This window comes from Paroedura picta, chromosome 2 (genome assembly GCF_049243985.1).
Source record: "Paroedura picta isolate Pp20150507F chromosome 2, Ppicta_v3.0, whole genome shotgun sequence".
In the NCBI taxonomy this organism is placed as follows: Eukaryota; Metazoa; Chordata; class Lepidosauria; order Squamata; family Gekkonidae; genus Paroedura; species Paroedura picta.
In genome coordinates, this window is record NC_135370.1 from 40,353,661 (window position 1) to 40,373,224 (window position 19,564).

At 46.7% G+C, this 19,564-nt stretch overlaps 1 protein-coding gene across 8 annotated transcripts in view; it reads left to right on the plus strand.

The window, feature by feature from the left end:
* GRB14 (growth factor receptor bound protein 14) overlaps positions 1 to 19,564 on the plus strand; it is a 74,728-nt gene that overhangs the window by 29,419 nt on the left and 25,745 nt on the right. For all 8 annotated transcript variants that reach the window (XM_077319877.1, XM_077319876.1, XM_077319875.1 and 5 more), the window contains one exon: positions 4,149 to 4,305. In XM_077319877.1, the coding sequence (XP_077175992.1) occupies positions 4,149 to 4,305 (157 nt within the window). The remainder of the gene's footprint in view (positions 1 to 4,148; positions 4,306 to 19,564) is intronic.

The window sequence follows — 19,564 nt, forward strand, 5'->3', positions numbered from 1 at the left end:
TTTTAATACTCTTCATATAGTAACCAAGGAAATTGGCAGAACTAGTCACATCCAGTGCTCGTAATCCTCTTTTCTTGGCAGAAATCTCTGGGTTGGAAGAGGGAGCAGATTTTTCCCTGTTAAGAAGTCTGCCAGACCATTTCATGGGCTTAGTCTCTGAAATAAATTAGGATTCCAGTAGGTCAGGACTATTATCTGCCTTGAAGTTGATCGGGAGGGCCTGCGTAACGTTTGGGTTTCCCCCCCCCCCCTGCCAGCTGTAAATCTTTGCCTAGAAGACGTTGGACTTTTGGGGGTGATGGAAGTGAATGAGTGATGGGGCACAGACAGTATACCTAAGGAACCGCTTACAGATACGCAGTGGGCGAGGAACCACTTCTATGAAATGGTTTTTAATGGAAATATCGTTGCTGTATCTAAATTGCTGCTTCAGATTCTGCATCAGATTAATGAAAAATGAATGCATTTCACGCCCAAGTATTTGAACGGCTGTCATTAACCGCTGGTTCTGCTCTGCTCTGGAATCTTCTCTGCAAATTCATCGTGTGTGTGTTAGGTGCTCAGAATAAACTAATGATAAACTGATGGGTCCAACCCAAAGGGATTTTTATTTTTGTGAGGATCCCCATTGAAATGTCAGGAACTTGAAATATGTGTGGGTGCACACCCAAATATACGGGCATCCACCAGTTGCTTTCTTTCTCTCCCAGTCACAAACTTTGCCTTTCCAAAAAGGAAGAGGGAAGGGTTTGCCCCAGGGCTAGCGATGCCAGTGCATTACAATGCCAGAGCGCCCTCCAAAGCAACCAGTTTCTCCAGGGGAACTGTAGCCTGGAGATGAGCTGTAATCCCAGGAGATCCCCAGGTCCCACATGGAGACTGTGTCTGTGCCTGAAGGCTGCCTGTTATCTACTTGTACATCTCTATGCATATTGGTGTAACCTGGGAAGGGGTTCCCAGCTCAGCAGTGTCTGAGTACATGCTTATAAACATGCAATTATCTGCCTGATTATGTCACCCTTTTGCTTTTATGTTGGTTTGTGATGGTTTGCATAATTTCTCCATTGTGTATTTGAAAATGATCAATAGACTTCAACTGGTCGAAAATACAGTGGCCAAAGATGTTTTCTGGGGTTGGATACATGCATCGTATCACCCCTATGCTGAAAGATCTGCGATGGCTGATCCTCTATTTCTGGTCACAATTCAGGCAGTTAAAAAACAATGTTTTAAGGCCTCCTTCTTGTCCATCCAACATGCCTGTTAAGATCCTCTTCCCAAAGATCCTCTTCTCTTTGTGTTCCAACTTTTAGAGGTGAGGGTGGGAGCAACCAGAGATGGGGATTTTTCTGTGGTAATGTACTGCCTGTGGAATATTCTCTCAGTTGAGCCCCATCTGGTGCCTACCTTCCTTTCTTCGAGGTGCTTCTCTGTAAGTTTTAACCAGGGGGACCAATTTATTTAAAATATATAATTTCCATGGTCTGTTTCTAGCCTGAGGATTGTTTTATGCATATGGCTTAAAGTGAAAAATCTTGTTTTATATTTTCTTCTGTTTTTGTATTGTTTACTGTTGTAATGTGTTGGTATTGTTTTTTACTTTGCATGCCACTTCACGCAGGTCTCTGGGTGGGTGGGTGGAGGGAGGCATATCTATTTTCTAAATAACTAATATTTGTACCACCTCAGATCTTCAGGCTGTTGAGTTTATCCTCTAGTGTTATGTTTAGAGGTTTGTCAGATCTAAACGAAATCATATTGAAGATCCGATGCATAGGGATAGATGTTATCGACAAAAGCATGGTGCCCCTTTCCACTCACACAGACTGCCTGCCACCCTCTTAAACCTCTCTCTCAGGTTATGAATTATCTGTAGGTCAGGATGTCAAAAGCTACTCATCTCTTTTAAAATATACAGAGAGTTATGACCATTTCACAACTCCAGTTTTCCTCACTTACACCGAGACATCCACAGACAGGGTAGCCCAGCCTCCTGTAGTAATAAGCTCTCAGTCACACACTGCTCAAACACTGTTCCCATCACTTCCTGCCACCATTAATATCCTATAATGTATGTTTGTAGAGAGTGAGATATTATTGTGTGTGTTCTTCTTTCCCTTAGATCAGCGGTTCTCAACCCTCCTGCCGCCGCGACACAAAGGGGGTTGTAGGGTTTTGTGTGTGCTGGCGATCATGAAAGACCAAGATGGCCAGCACCGGCTGGTGCCACCCCTCCCCTCTGTGCCATGGCGCTGGCCACCACAGCCTTCCGTGATCACCAGCACACGTGGAACCCTACGACCCCCTTTGGGTTGCCGCCACTGCCAGTGTTTCTCAGTCCCTTCCCCTTTGGGTCACCCAGGCTGCTGCTGCATGGTGGCAGCAGTAGCCTTGGCGACCCTCCTGATAGGGTGGATCGATCCCCCTGGTGGTCAGGACCCCCAGATTGAGAACTGCTGTCTTAGACCAACCTTTCTCAACTTTTTTACTGTTGAGAAAGTTCTGAAATATTCTTCAGTCTTTGAGAAATCCCAGAAGTGGTGCAAGTGTGCAGAATATGGTTGGCAAGCATAGCCCACTCGGTGCTCCTCCCCTTTCCACCCATTCCAGGCCCATAATTGGCGCAGAGTGGTAAGCAGCAGAAATTCTGTCTGAAGCTGTCTGTCCATGAGGTTGGGAGTTCAACCCCAGCAGCCGGCTCAAGGTTGACTCAGCCTTCCATCCTTCCGAGGTCGGTAAAATGAGTACCCAGCTTGCTGGGGGGTAAAACAGTAATGACTGGGGAAGGCACTGGCAAGGCCAACCTGTATGGAGACAGCCATGAAAAAGCTGGAGGGCGTCACCCCAAGGGTCAGACATGACTCGGTGCATGCACAGGGGGATACCTTTACCTTTATCATGATAAATGTTTAACAAATTAAAATAAATTTCCATGAATCAGAGTGTCACAGATGATGTGGAACACATCAACTGTGATAATCTGGCTTTTGATGGCGGCCACGTGGCTGCCATTTTCAGATACCCACCAGTGCTGCTACAGCCTCCGCTGCTGTGGCTGCACCCACACCCCCAAACACCGAGCCAGTGGCAGCGGAAGCTTCAGCAGCACCAGCAGAGGCCGAAAGGATGGTGGAGTAGGGTTGCCCTATGCTGGTTGCGCATGGTAGCAAGCAGGTGCAAGCCTTCCTGGCTAGGTATGGTCTAAGAGTCCTGGAAGGGGGGGCCCTAACTGGCTGCCCCACAGCTGTCAGCTTCAGGATTCTGGTGGTGCTGCAGCAGAATCTGCTGTTCCTGCTGCCGCCTGAGCGCCCAGCAGTGTGGGCGTGGCTGCTGCCTCTGCCTCAATCGTTGTGGCCGTTGCCGCCTCCTCCAGACACCTCCCTGCCTCTCTGCGGCTGCTGCCTTGGCTTCCACCAGCGCAGGCCCAGCTGCTTCCTTGACCTACTCCACCATTTGCCTCCCAGCCTCTTCTGGTGTACTCCCTAGGGCGGGACAACAGACATCATGTCCGTTTCCATTTCCATCCCAGGAGGCATGCCAGAAGATGTGTTCCACGTAAAAAGAAATTTATAGAAATTGATTAACTCCCATCCATCTGGGAAACCATTCTAGGGCCATCAAGAAACCCCAGAGTTTCATAAAACCCTGTTTGAGAAAGCCACACAGCTCACAGGGTTAATCAAACCAAAAAAAAACGTATTTATAACATGAATAAAACACTGAGGAACATAAGGTATAAGTAGCAACACTTCCATTGAACTTTTGAACTGAAGCCCTATTCCTACAACTGGGATCCTTTAGTTATAAATCTGCTATTTTCCATTTACTCTAAACAGGTCTTCTGCGCAGTTCCACTCAGTCAGAAATCTTCCTTTCTCCCCCTTAACTCCTAAGCTGCCAGCTACTCTGCTACTAACTCCTAACTGGCATTTTCAGCCATTGTTTTCCAAGTCTCCTCCCCTTGGCGTTCCGTCATCCCTCATTGGTTGCTCTTAAAGAGGGAGACGGAACTTAGCTTGTCCATCACAAAAGGGTCGTTATTTTTTTCCCACCACAAAAATCAAAATTTGAATCAGTGTCGCCTGTTAGGGAGCCCCATATTTTTGACTAAGGTGTGTTGTCGGATAATTTTCTTTGCCTTTTCACAGGTAGTTAAGGTATATAGCGAGGATGAAACTTGCCGAACTCTGGAAGTACCAAGTGATTTAACAGCAAGAGATTTGTGCCAGTTGCTCATACTGAAGAATCATTATGTGGACGATCACAGCTGGACTTTATTTGAAAACCTCACTTGCTTAGGTTTAGGTAAGTGTTCTTCCTGAAATTATAAAATGCGAGAAATGCCACACATGTGCAGCTTTGTGACGGAGCCCCATCAACATTTTTGAGATTTACTTCTAATTAAAAATGAACACAAATGCAACTGCTTTATACCAGATCAGATCACTGGTCCATCAAGGTCTCTATTGTCTACTCAGATTGATGATGGCTGTCTAGGGTTGTGGGGGGAGGTCTTTCACATCATCTACTATCTGACTATTTTAACTGGAGACGCTAAGGACTGAACCTGGGACCTTCTGCACACCAAGCCAGTGCTTTACCAGCAAGCCACACTTGGGTTTGTACTTTACATGCATAACTGTATCTAACTTAGCATTGTCTGTGGGATCCATCTGGTGAAATGGTTGCCTCTGTCTTTTTCACAGAATGTGTAAAACAGAACTGTTCAGGAAATACTTTTGCCAAGTGTTGTAGTGTTAACATCCCTGAAAAAAGCGACTGCATTGTTTGTTATATACGTTGGAATGTTTTCTTGTGTTGTCTTTAAGTGTTGTGTTCTGCTTTAAGTCTCAGTGAGAAAGACAGACGATAAATGACCTCAAAGAGGAGCTAAGCTGGGTAGAGAGAGAAGGCAACAGTCTGCATGGTCACATTAAACCCAACTTGGGTGCCACGCCACCCTGGGGTGACCTTGTCCTGAAGAGCTTCCCAGGGGTGACACAGCATGTCCCGGAAGTTTGGATGTCTGCTGACATCCCTGGAGCCAGTAGCAATAGTTTCTGATCTTGCAAGTGGTTTGTTATTGGTCTTTGTTGTTAAGGCTTGTTTTATCAGTAGTGCGGAAAGGGGAGCCCAAAAAGATATTCTGTTCTCTTTTGTTGGTGGATCATTTCTTTAGATTGCATCAGGGATTCCCAACTGGGTTCTAAGGAACCCTAGGTTAGGCAGGAGCTTCCCAGGGGGTTATGTGGCCTTTCCCAGATGTCTCTATGGCTGCTGATATCGCTAGACCATCACTGGAGCCACTTCCCTGTTGCTCTACAGACCAGGGCTGAATCTGTACAGAGCTTTTATTCCAATCCCAGGTCGATCCAATCCCTGCCATCTACACTGAATGTGAGTTCCATTTTGATTTTGGGCAATTTAAATTTTTCATCTGCAACAAGCATGATTCATCTGGAGTGACCCTACCTTTCCCCTGTGATGTCCTGGAGTGGATATAACCTAAGGTAACAAGATTGTCCACTTTGGAGGGACATCTGGGGGTACCTGGCAAATTGTACTTATGTTGAAATTAAAAAATATATATATTACAATACTATTTTTGCGTTCTATGAAACTTTTTGTTGCTCCATATAGACCAAATTTAAATCAAGAACCCCCCCCCCCCCCGGTCAATGGTGTCCCGCTTTACCAATGTTAAAATCTGGTCACCTTAATATAACCCTCAGGGCCTTTTCGCACGGGGATCTTTGTTGCAAATTGTTTGCGGAATGAAAAATCGCCATTTAAAATAGTGGAATTCGTCGTTATGCATACCTGCCTTTGTAGTGGAATCAGTTGCGTTTTTTAGCGTTTCCCACAGGCTTCCGGTCTCGGCAGAAATCGCTAGAAAGGAAGCGCTATTGCCAAGCTTGTCCCGCCCCTGGCCGTCAAGCAGCCAATGGGCAGCCATTAGCATGCTCCCAAACAGCCCCTTTCCCTTTAAGAAAGGTTTTTGTATAAAAAAAAACAGACCCATAGCAACGAATCTAGGTAGATTCGTTGCAACGGAGAGACCCATCCAGCTGCCTAATGTGAGCTGTCGTTTGATCGTATGATCGTTGGCACGCTGCCTCGAGTGATAAAAAAAAAATCCCCTCCCCCTCTCACGGGCCCGATTTTCGGCTGAATTAATGTGTAAAAAATAAAGGGACTTTATTTCAGCAAACGGGCTTTTATGTGGTTTGTGCTTAGTGACTAAAGGTAAAGGACTGAAGCCAGGGAAGCCTCTAAACAGAAAGAGGCTCGCTGGTGCGTTTATCCCCGCTCGCTCGAGAAAACAAAATGGCGATCGCTTCGCCGGAAGTTTGGAGGACAGGCTCAGGAGGAGGGACTTTGAAGAACCCGCAACAATGGTAACGCACAGGTCTTTAGCGCTAGTGTTGCAGATTGGTTGCAGGAGTGTATCGCTATCCGGAGGGTGAATCCACTTTTTGGGATTTCCCTGAAAGCGCTACCAACGAAGCGCTTTTTGCGGATTGGTTTCAGGAGTGTTGCAGATTGTGTACGACGTCGTGCGTTATGGCAAATCAATAGCGTTACCAATTGGCAACCATTGTGCGATTTTGAAGCCGTGCAAAAAGCCCCTCAATATTTGAAAAATCGGCATGAGTAAAGGTGCAGCTCTCTGCTTTTCCCGAACTAACTAGCTGCCTTGAGCCTCCAATGCTGCAAAAAAGCCCTGATTGGTCAGGGCATCAGTTCAAAGGCTTCCTCATTCCCAGGTTGCAAGTCTTCCCTTAAAGGGGAAGCCCTAACATCTCTCAGCAGAAGCTCCAGAAGTCCTAACGTCTCTCAGCAGAGATTTTCCTCTTGGATTTATTCTCCCTCCTCTGCTATCTCTAATCCTCTCCCCCACCCCCTTAAAGAAAAGAAAGAGGCTCCTGCTGCACTTGGCTCCCCCACCTCTGAGCTTCCCTAACCACGTGCAGAACACTTTTCTGTTTCAATGGGGATGGGGATAGAGGAAGACCTGAATTCAAATTGATCTGAATTCAGCAGGATCCACAACAGAACAAACAAAGTAAGTGCAGAATCAGCCCTAGTCTCTTTCTCCACAATGGAAATGGTAAATGATCAGTTGATTGTCTAGCTGGCTCCTGTGCATCTTACACCCATGGCCACTCCTTTGAAGGGGCATGTCGCCAGTTCCGAAGTTGCTTGAAGCCTGAAAAATATTTCAGGGGTTCCTCCACAGTCAAAAGGTCAATGAAGGTTGGATTACATAATTGAGAAACTTCAGAAAAGGAGGCTTGCCTGCCTCTTATTTCTCTTGCATGCTCTCTTTCTCCTGCACTATCATGCTCTCTATCTTGGCTTCCCAGTAGACCTTGTGATTTCACAAAGTTAGTGCAGTTTTTCCTTCATTCCACAGAGAAATGAGAAAGAGGGTGGGTGGTAGGTGGTGATAAGTTTACTCTGAACAAAAATCCAAACTCAAGCATAAAACAGACATGATCTGAAAGATCCATGGTTAAGATCTTTGGTGGTTTTTAACTTCTTTAAAAAACCACCAATTATTGGCCCCCAGGGGGCTGCTTTGGAGATCAGAGAAGGGTTGGTAGACAAGATGAAGCTTAACTCTTTCTCCCCTTATCAGCTCCATGCTTTAAGATGCCCCCTCAAAGCTGCAATTAGTTGGACATTCAGAGAAAGAGAAGTTCACACTCTTGTACCTGTCTTGTTCCTCATGCAGAACTAATTGCAACTTTGGAGGGGTGTTGGAGTATGGAAGAGGCGTGGAAGGAAGGATTGAGTGCTTTCTGTCCCCTAATAATTCTCCCTGGCTGTGGCTGCTAATTAACTTAAAAAAAAAAAAACTCTGTGAAAGGTGCAGATCATAGAGCTTTATGTTGCTCTTGGACCTTAAGTTAAGGTGACCAGATTGTCCCACTTTTGGAGGGACATCTGGGGGCACCTGGCAAATTGTACTTAAATTAAATATATGTATGTATGTATGTATGTATGTATATCTTAACACAGCCCGCGGTGCGGGCGCCGCGGACTAAATAAAAGGATAAGGGCTTGCGAGGCGGGATGTGTCCGTGATGAGGAAGGGTGCCGATTGGCCCCTTCCTCTGGACAGACTACTGGAGGGACCAATCGGCAGGTCCCTCCGAGTCCCCACCGGAGCAACAATTGCTCCTTTGCCCGCGGCCTGATGCGGTGAGAGGCGCGAAGCGCCTCTCGCTGCGTCAGGCCGCCACCTCCCAGAGCCCCGCCTCCGAGAAACGCCACCGCTGCCGTGAGACCGCCGCCACGAACACCGGTGAGTTGCTAGCGCCCGCTGTTTTCGTTATACAGCGGGCCTTATCACTAGTATATATATATTACAATACTATTTTTGCGTTCTATGAAACTTTTTGTTGCTCCATATAGACCAAAATTTTAATCAACCCCCCCCCCCCAGTCAATGGTGTCCCGCTTTACCAATATTAAAATCTGGTCACCTTACCTTAAGTTCATTTCCTTGCTCTGTTGCCACATGGGCGGTAGCTATACTTGGTTATTTAAAAAATTGCTTGGACTCAGAACTACTTTTTAAAACGATCATTAGAGTAACGTGGAAGTACTGTTGGAAACTTGGATCTGAATAAAAATAATTTGACTCTACTGCATAGAAGGATACCTTGATCCTGTTGTAAAAAAATTGAATTTTGGGTTCATGATTTAAATCTATATCCTTACTGGATAAGAGAATAAATCTGTGTGATAGTCATTAGACTTTACAGAATCCCAGGCAGAGTCAGTGGGGAAGTTTTGTTTGAAGACAGTTTTGCTGTATTGGTTAAGATCAGCTTGTTTTTCACTTGGGCAATTATTCTTTTTCTTGATATAATCTTTCAGTCTTCTTGGAGTACCTTTTAAACATGTTACTTATATTCACAATTCGCAAACACAAAGGACATTTTCTGAGCCAGTTTGGTGTAGTTGTTAGGAGTGTGAGCTTCTAATCTGGCGAGCTGGGTTTGATTCCCCGCTCCTCCACATGAAGCCAGCTGGGTGACCTTGGTTGAGCTGGCCACAGCACTGATCAAGCTGTTCTGACCGAGCAGTAATATCAGGCCTCTCTCAGCCTCACCCACCCCACAGGGGAGAGGAAAGGGTGGGGAGAGGAAAGGGTAGGGGATTGTAAGGCACTTTGAGACTCCTTTGGGTAAAGCGGCATATAAGAACCAACTCTTCTTCTTCAGTTATATTAGGGCTCTCTCAGCGTCACCTACCTCACAGGGTGTCTGTTGTGGGGAGTGGAAAGAGAAGCCGCTTTGAGACTCCTTCTGGTAGAGAAGAGCAGCATATAAGAACCAATTCTTCTTCTTCTGTAGAGATGGCAAGCTTTTGCCTTTTCTTGTCAATTGGTAAAGTTGTACAACAAAAGAAGGAACAAAATAACCCAACCTGTTACACAATAAACATAAATTGAATCTCATAAGTTCTTACTGAGGTGAACTTTGATCATAACACACTTATTTTTATTGCAACAAAACAAAATCAGAGTCCCAGTGGCACCTTTAAGACAAACAAAGATTCAGGTAGAGAAAAGAAGAACCAACTTCTTCTTCAAGGCGTGAGCTTTTGAGTGCAAGCACTCTTCCTCAGAAGACTGGACTCTGATTTTGTTTTGTTGTGCTGCTTCAGACTAACACAGCTACCTACTTCAATCTTTCTTTTTATTACAGTAACTTACTGAGACACTGATTTTATCTCAAAACACACCAGTACATAGAAGCAGAGGCATTCACTGACTGACTGAGAGAGATTCTATTAACTGGCTCTGACATTAATTGACAAAACATAACAGAATTTTCCCAGCTTGCACTGCTCTTCCCTCCAATATGTAGAGTCCCTGTATGCAAAGATGCAAAAAAACCAACAGATACTTCAGCAAGTGAAACTCACTTTGCCATCTGCTCATCATTTCTGTTGAGGATTTTGAAATGAGAAGCCAGACTGGAGGATGTGGGGTGATGCCACTCTTCCTGTCAAAACCTATATCAACCTGATACTGCACTGGACTTTGAACAAACTGGTACAAACTGCCTGTTTTCTGGTTCCCGGACTGTTGCAAACTGGGTTTTAAGCAGTGAGGAATGGGACCCATTCCTAACTAGCATCCTCTTTTCTGTGTAAGCCTTTTATGCACTGGAATTCTTCTGGGCTGTGTTCTTTTTGTTAGTGACCAGGGATTTTTATTAATGTGAAGTTTCAGTGTTAAAAAAAAAGGTATACAGAACATTTGTGCAGTTTAACGAATCCACAAAATCTACTTTAACGACAAAGTAGACTTATTAATGCTTGTTTATACAGGCAGTATCTGATAACAATATGTGAACATTTTTCAAGCTTTGAGAAACCCCAGAAGTGGCACAATTGTGCAGAATATGATTGGGAAGCATAGCTGTGTACACACCTACCTGGGGCCCCTCGACTTCTTACCCCCTCCAGGCCTGTGTCTCCTAACAAAATAATCCCCCAAATGAAGTTTTGTTGGTGCTCAAGATGCCTCTTGTGTGGAACATGGACTCTTTTGCATCAAGGCTGTCAAATTCTCCATTCTGCAGATTCCCCCCCCCTTTTTGTGTGTGTGTGTGTGTGTGTGTGTGTGGATTGCAATATCATGCAGTGGTACCCTTAAAGAACAGAGAATGTGCATATACATGAGAAAAATGCTCTGGCAACGGGGCATGCTACATGCACAAATTATGGCTGTGTGTGTGTGTGTGTGGGGGGAGTTTTCAGCAGTGCCTGGTAATGCTAGTATGTGTTTTGAGGGACCCATTTGGGTTATATCTGTGCTGCCCTACCCAGGTGCACCCAGGGGGAGTCCAAGGTCCAACACCTTTGGCTGTTAAGCAGAGACCAAATTGTTCTCCAAAAGCCGAGTCCCAGTCCAGTCTGGGACAGACAGAGCTGTCTGCGCAGGTGCCAGTGATTCAGGCGCTGATTCCTCTGACAGCTGGGGCACGGGCATGACAGTCTCCCATTTTTATTTCCATCTGACTTACTAGGGCTACCATGCTGAACTGATGCGTAGTGCAATCTATTTATTAGAGTTCTGGAAAACGGTCTAGAAGATCCAGGTTGGAATCTCTGCTCTGCCACGGGAACTCCCTGGTTGACGATGGGCCAGTCACTCTCTTTCTCAGTGTCCCTTAACTCACAGACTTGTTGTGAGGATAAAAGGGAGGACAGTAGAACGATGGTGTTAAGTTGTTTTGCATTCCCTTTGGGGAGAGAAGCAGGCTATCAAGGTGAGTCAATAATGTAGGTCTATCAGTGGCTTCCAGCCATGGTAACTAAAGGGGAATTTGACGATTGTAAGCACTAACTCTCAGAATATCAGCACCAGGAGACAACATCAAGGAAAACCTTTGCCTCTATGCCCTGTTGTTGGCCCTTCAGAGCAGCGGTCCCCAACCAGTCCGTAGATCAGTCGGCACCAGGCCACTGCTCCTCCTCATCGTCCTCCCCGGCTGCTGCCTCGGGGGCTGCCCTGCCACTCTGCTGCCAGCTCACCTTTGGTGCTCTCCAGCAGCCACCATGGCTGGGGCTCCCACTCAGTGTGGCACTGGGCAGCTGCTGCTGGCAGCGCCCCCCAGTGGGTGACGGGAAGTCAGGGGCGCCAGTGGGAAAGCAAGTGGAGCGGCAAAAGACAACCCCCCCCCCCCCCCGGGCCTCAGTAAAATTGTCAAGTGTTGACTGGTCCCCGGTGATAAAAAGGTTGGGGACCACTGCCAGAGGAACTGGTTGGTTAGTGTGTAAGGCAGGATGCTGGACTAAATGGACCACTGGTCTGACCCAGCAGGACTCTTCCTATGTTCTCAAGGGGTTCTGTCCTGTGATACGATTGTGAATTGCCTGTCCATTCCACTGCCATGCTTCCTCTTCTGCTTCTCTGTGATCCCCTAAAAGGCTTCATGTGGTACATTTCCACACTGCCATGCTTTGTTGCCCTAATACAGTCTCATAAGTGACTTTGCTATGCATGGTGCAAGAGCCTTGCACATAACCCTGTCTGCTTTTCTTACAATAGGTGGTGGGAAACGGTTGAACAACTTATTCAGAGTTTCAGGAGGTCTGAAAAATATTCTGAAGATCATCCAACTCTTCCCCCCCCCCCCCCCGTTCTATTTATACAGGGTTTCACTTACCATGACTCTAGCACAGGGATAGTCAACCTGCGGCCCTCCAGATGTCCATGGACTACAATTCCCAGGAGCCCCCTGCCAGCGAATGCTGGCAGGGGCTCCTGGGAATTGTAGTCCATGGACATCTGGAGGGCCGCAGTTTGACTACCCCTGCTCTAGCACCTGCCTCAGTACAGCTGGACAAAATACTGCAGCAAAGGCATTGTTGAATGCGCAGCAGACATGGAAGTGTTACCTTGCTGTGTATTCCTCTGTGGGCCAGGGATGTCTGTCTTCTAAATTACATTTTGTTCTACTGAAGATGACTTGTCAACATCCTCTTACAGGGTCATAAATTATCTCGGGTGAGATTTGATTTTAAAGTTTGCTAATGCCGTCGCCAAGTTACAACTTCTACAAGCTTGGCCGAACAAAACGGTCCTAGTAGTGTGTTATAGGGCTGGTTTTTTATGCCCCGCTTTCCATTACCAGAAGGAGCCCCAAAGCAGCTTACAAACACCTTCCCCTTCTTCTCCCTACAACAGACACCCTGTAAGGAAGGTTGGGCTGAGAACTCTTAAGAGAATTGCTCTGTGAAAACAGCCTTAAGAGAACTGTGACTAGCCCAAGGTCACCTAGCTGGCTGCATGCGGAGGAGCGGGGAGTCAAGCCCAGCTCTCCAGATTACAGGTCGCCACTCTTAATTTCAACACCACACTGGCTTTAGCGGTAACGTTCTGAAGCGGTGTTGCATTAAGTAATTGTGAAAGCAATGGAACTTTTAATCTGACACTACATTTGTAATGCCAGTTGAGGCAAAGGGGAAACTGCCACTTACAGTTAAAATAATCATTTGTACAGGATTCAATAAGTACAGATTTAGGTGTGCGATAAGACCCAGGTCTCATATAATCTAACAGTGCTTTTGCTTCTTAATCACACTTTCAGAACCTTGCTAAGATTCCTGCAAATAAAGGGAAACAAGTTGTTAAACCTCAGGATGGTCACCCTAAAACCAAAGGACACCCCCATGTATCTTTTTAGGTCTGGGAAGAGGGGGGGGGAGCTTTGCTTATGGTTTTTTGAGCAATAATATGAAGTTGGCCCTTTTTATTCCCATTCTGAAAAATCAACTGCCAGATGAAACCCATAAAAGAACAACCCTGGGAATACCATACCTTTTCTTGTTTCTTGTTTTGCTGGGATGGCGGTATATCAATTAAAAAATACATATCGTTTGCCTTTTTATTGGCAGCTTCTGGCATTTGAAACAGTATCATATAAAGCTATTATTATTATTATTATTATTATTATTATTATTATTATTATTATTAGATTTATATCCCGCCACTCCCTTGCGGCTACTGAAGCACAGTAGAGCAGCCATTCTCAGCCTCTTTTGGGCCCTGGCCTTTTGGAACCCTCTTCAGGTTCCAGGTCCCCTGGAGTTGGCTGGCTGCTTGTGCAATGAGCTAGGTCACGCTTTCTCAACCCTGGGGTGTTATGATGACGTAGATAAAATTGAAAGGGTACAGAGGAGAGCGACGAGGATGATCTGGGGCCAAGGGACCAAGCCCTATGAAGATAGGTTGAGGGACTTGGGAATGTTCAGCCTGGAGAAAAGGAGGTTGAGAGGGGACATGATAGCCCTCTTTAAGTATTTGAAAGGTTGTCACTTGGAGGAGGGCAGGATGCTGTTTCTGCTGGCTGCAGAGGAGAGGACGCGCAGTAATGGGTTTAAACTTCAAGTACAACGATATAGGCTAGATATCAGGAAAAAATTTTTCACAGTCAGAGTAGTTCAGCAATGGAATAGGCTGCCTAAGGAGGTGGTGAGCTCCCCCTCACTGGCAGTCTTCAAGCAAAGGTTGGATGCACACTTTTCTTGGATGCTTTAGTATGCTTAGGGCTGATCCTGCGTTGAGCAGGGGGTTGGACTAGTTGGCCTGTATGGCCCCTTCCAACTCTATGATTCTATGACCCTGGGAGGGCTTCGTCAATTGGATGAGAGTTATTTTTCTATATATATAAAAACAAATATAAGGTGATAGGACCACATATGGTCATGCCAACCTGCCCCCCCCCCTAAATGGGGAATGATATGCTAGAGCGGGTGGAAAGGGGAGAGGCCCGGGTCATAAAAATCCTTTCTGACTGAGGCTTGTCACACATGGTAGCGACTGGAGTCCAGAGGGATAAATACTCTCATTTCAAGTGTTGGTGATTGAGTGGCAGATGCCTGCCCCAGTTCTGTTCCCAGCCCAGCGAAGTAGGCCACTGGGCCGTTTCTGGCTTGAGGGGATGACAACTGGGGGGGGGCACTCTCTCCCCTCAGCCCCTCCTGCCTTGCAACTGCTCCACCTTTGGGTGAGGATGGAGAGCTGTGCTGTGCCTTCTTGGGCACAATCCTGTGCCCTTCCAGCTGTTTGGGGGGAGTCAAAGGGGAGGTGCCACAGTTGCCCCCTTCTCAGTATGACTGTAGAAGGGAAAGAGATGGAGACTGGACTATTTTGCAGGCATGGTGCTTCCCCTCGCTGCATGCCCAGGCAACCTCTTGTGAGCCTACGTTTAACAAAATTAAGAGCCATGCTAGGGTGGGAAGTCGCTTGCAACACACCCACCCGGCAAGGACACAGGACCAAAGTGACTTCTTGTTGGCTAAGCAGCTTTATGAAGCCTGGCCTGAATTTTTTTGTTTTGCATTCAATATGGAGGAGGAAAGGGAAGTGTGGGGGCAGCACACATGGGAGGGGGGCATTGCTGTGGCTTTTGCCCTAAACATGGGGGGAGTCCCCTGCAATACACATGAAAGGGGGCCCAAAATCCTGCAGTCTGATTCCTGCATTCCCCTCCAGGCTGGGGTTGGCCACTCTGGGGCCAGCCAAGGGATGTGGAGAGCTGGTTTATGCCCCCCCCCCCCTGGTGAGCCAGCGTGGCTGAACCCTGAGACCGCAGCAGCCAGCCAAGCTACGTGTGAGAGCAGCTTGGCCAAGGGGTCCGACGGGCAGGCAAGTGCGGAGACCAGGTGGGCCACCCCAGAGTGAAACCCAGTGTTGGGTGTGTGTTGGGAGGGGGTGTGACACAGCGACGGAGGCCTGCTCCTGCCCTGGCCCTGGCCCAGCAGAGGAGGCCCTTTATTCCACCTCTCCGAAATTTGCCACGGAGAATCCCCAGGATGAACATTACATTTTTGGAGGATTCCTCTGGTCGAGCAAATGAAGTAATTTCACGGAAATAGTAACAAGCTCCATTTCTTTCCTGGTTTTGGGATCCCGTTGTGCTAGTTTAGTTGTTGCCAGCTTTTTGACACCCCCCCCCCTCCCAGCTGTTGAAATGGCCCATGCGTGAAAGGTCTGCGCCTCGGAATCATAGTCAATTGAAAACGCTGCTTTTATTTGCAATAATAATCACATGTTGGCTTTTATAATGAATGTGTGTGTGAAGTGTTTACACACCATGCTAATTGTTAGAACATCACTCTCTTCTCTGGGCAGGGAGTTTGTAATATGGTGCCAGCTGCTTGTTAATACGTTGAGTCGAGCCGCTGTCAGGCGGCCAACATCAGTCTTCTAATGCCTCTTTTTTTTGGGGGGGGGGGAGATAATGTTCTAAACATACTGTTCTAAACATTATTTGCAACAAGAAAAGAAAGTTCCCTTCTTGTATGTTGGCTTTTCAAAAGGAAGGAAGGAAGGAGAGTGGGCAGGAGAGGAAGGAAGGAAGGAAGGAAGGAAGGAAGGAAGGAAGGAAGGGTGTAAAGGAGGGAGGAAGGAAGCAAGCAAGGAAGGGTGTAAAGGAGGGAGGGAGGGAGGGAGGGAGGAAGAAAGGAATGGTGTAAAGGAGGAAGGCAGGCAGGCAGGAAGGAAAACCTTGCATGGCATAATTACCACGTAGCTTGATTCCTTACCCTAATGGAAGAATAAACCCACAAAAATGGCAAGGGGTGGCGGAAGAACATTGCACCCAAAATGCTTGCTCCCGCAGTGTCCCTGTCATCATCAGAGCCAGCTTGGTGTTGTACTTAAAAGCAGCAGACCCTAATCTGGAGTACCAGGTTTGATTCCCCACTCCGTCACGTGCCCGTTACTGTTTTCTCAGAGCTCTCTCAGCCCCACCTACCTCACAGGGTGTCTGTTGCAGGGAGAGGAAGGGTAGACGATTGTAAACTGCTTTGAGACTCCTTTGGGTAGTCCAAAGCGGGATATAAAAACCTAGTTATCTCACCCATCTGTCAAGAGTTGCTCAGTGAAAATGAACTCCACATCATGGAAGTCAGACAAGCACAAATTGGGTAATGCATTTTCAGTGCACTTTTGAAGTAGATTTCCTGTTTTGCACAGGAAAATCTGTCTGCAACAGCACAGTGAAGGTGCATTATTACAGCATGTGTGGAATGGGCCAAAAGAGCATGAGGGCAGCATAATGGAACCTGCTGCACGCTCTCTAACACATCATGTCAGCAGTGGGCTGCCTGAAAATGCCTAAAGTATCTTCTCAAGAAAGAAAGAATCCAGTTCCGGTGGTGCTTGCAAATAGAACAGATAGATCTTGTAGAAGAGATGTTCTAGTCCCACTGTGGTATTCCTAGAAACAGTACTCATAAAACACTGTCTCTGATGAGAACAGGCTGAACAAGGCAGCAGATTCCCAGAAGGCCATGCTAATTGGGAAGGTGGTTTAATGGAGAAGGCCACAGTGAGAAATAGCATGGGTTTCAGGAGGTTGTTCCGTGTGGTAAGGGGGAGGGAGAGGAGCCCTGAACAGGAGTGGCCAGGAAATAGCAGCCACTCAACTTGTTTCCGTCAGCTATGCAGAAAATGGCCGAAACAGAGATTTGTTTTTATAAAGGGATCAGAGCCTTTTCCACTGCCGCGGTAGAGAGTACAGATGGAGTCTGAATTTTGAATGAAATTTAATGGCCTAAACCTAAACCGTGTGGCAAAGATTGAAGGCGCACTGAGAGGTAATATCCTTGCTTAAGTTTGGTGGCAACTTTTCAACAGGTTGGTGTGTGTTTGAAGTCTTCCTGTAGCAAAGAGGTGCAGGACTTTGACATGTCCACTGGGTGTAGCTGTTGTTTCTCATTTACGGACACGGCTCTTCAGCAAAAAGTGCAGAATTTCGGGAAGCTCCCCATTCTTTTAGCTCAATGTTTGACTGGCTTTTAGTAGTTTTGATTTGTATGTTTGTTTGAGGGCTGCAAGGATTTGGGACTGTCTGTCGTACTAATCCAGGAGTTTGGCCATATCTTCTAACTATGTGTTCTCTTCTTTCATAGTTCAGGTACAGTTCTATTCTGTGGATGCAGCAGCATCCTACATTAAAATGCAGTTTGGTGGCTCTGTCCCCTGTTAATACTCATGTTTCTGTCTATGTGCACATGTGTGTGTGCACACATGTACACGTGTGTGCCCTGGGAACAAGGAAACCACACAATCCCCTTGCAGAAGTTACATAATTACATAGATACAATGTAGGTGAGAAATTGTTCTGGAGATAGAATAGGAGAATCCAGACTCAATTTTTAAAGGAGCTCCAATTCTGATAAATTGTTCAATAGAATAATTGATTCTACGAATAACTAAGATTACCAACATATAATTCAGGGGCTGCCAAACTGTGGCTCTCCAGATGTCCATGGACTACTGTTCCCGAGATCCCCTGACAGTACTGGTTCATGGCACTGCCCCTAAATCTCCAGGAACTTCCCATGCAGTGGCATACCTAGCCTATTTGGCACTGGGGAGAGGGGGAGCAGGGCTTGTTTCCACCTGGAAGCACCCAGTCAAAGCCACTACCACCATCTTCCTTCCTGCCTATCTTGGCATGGAAACAGCCCCAGCCAGAGTGGTCCCCGAGCAAAAGGGATGCGGCAGAACGTAGGCTCCAGGTGAATGCCCTTGAGGGAGTGCCCTTGCCATCTGCAAGCCCATGACCAACAAGCCTCTCGCCACAGGTGAGAACACCTGGATGGCTCACGGTAGAACCATTGCTGGGCTTCTTCATGCCGTGAGTCTGGCTGCCCTCCTGGGTGCAAGGGGGGTGTCTGGCCAAGGACACCTGGTCCTGCACAGCTGGTTTTGGGCTGGCAAAGCTCCTGTGGCTGGTTCATCAAGCACTGGAGGCTTGCTTGCTGTTTCTGCCCACATGGCATCTCCCCTGGCATGCTTGGCCTGGGCTGCACTTCCCTTCATCTGGTACATGCTTGGTTCCCCTACTGTAGATACGCTATCGTTCCCATGCCAGAGTTGGCAGCCTGTAATAGCAATATGTAGCTTACCAAACAGCATGTTAAGCTCAGAATGACCCGATGAACAGAGAAGGTGCTTGAATGAGAGCCCATGAAGGAAGACTGGGCCTGTTGTCTGGAGGAAGGCAGTGGCAGACACTCCTGCTCATCTCTTGCCTGATAACTGATGCCAGAGCAGAGTCTGCACAACCTATTACAAAGCCATGTGCAAGTCTGTTGTCTTGTATTCTTTGCAGTGACCCTGTTTTTTCAGTCCCATGCAAAAATATAACTTGTCCGTAATAAGCCTTGATCCACAGAATGGAGCTGTCACCAAGAGACAGTATTGTGAAGATGTGTGCCCTGGAAGGCCTTATAAATTAACAACCAGTGCCTTGAACTGAACTTAAAATTTAAGAAGCAACCATTGTGGTGCATTCAAATGTTGTTGATTGTGTAGAATGCAGTTTGTTTTGCATAGTGTGCGAGCTGCCTCACTTTGAGCCAGCTGATGCTTCCAACTTTTTAATGAGGAGATTGGATGAGCACCTGTCAGGAGTGTGTGTTTTTTAAATCCCTGAGAAGTTGGAGGGCTGAACTGGATGGCAGTTTGCGGTTTCTTCCAGCTCTGTGTGATAATTTGATGTACTCCTTTGCAAGAGCCAGCTTGGTGTAGTGGTTAGGAGTGTGGCCTTCTAATCTGGTGAGCTGGGTTCGATTCTGTGCTCCTCCACATGCAGCCAGCTGCGTGACCTTGAGCTCACCACATCACTGATGAAGCTGTTCTGACCAAGCAGGAATATCAGGGCTCTCTCAGCCTCACCCACCCCACAGGGTGTCTGTTGTGGGGAGAGGAATGGGAAGGCGACTGTAAGCCACTTTGAGACTCCTTCGGTAGAGAAAAGCAGCATATAAGATCCAACTCTTCTTCTTCGTCTTTGTCTTCTTCTTTGTCTTCTTCTTCTAATGAAAACTGGTTTGAAATTGTTGCGGAGAACACACAGTATCACACAGAGCACTTTGGTTACAGGAGGATGTTATAAAACATCTGACATGTGTTCCTTTATCTAGTAATCTGTAATGTAGCCTGCTAAAGAGTTAATATTATCTAGTGAGGAGGGCCATGAAGCTTTTTTTAATATTATTTTTTGCAAACATACTTTCT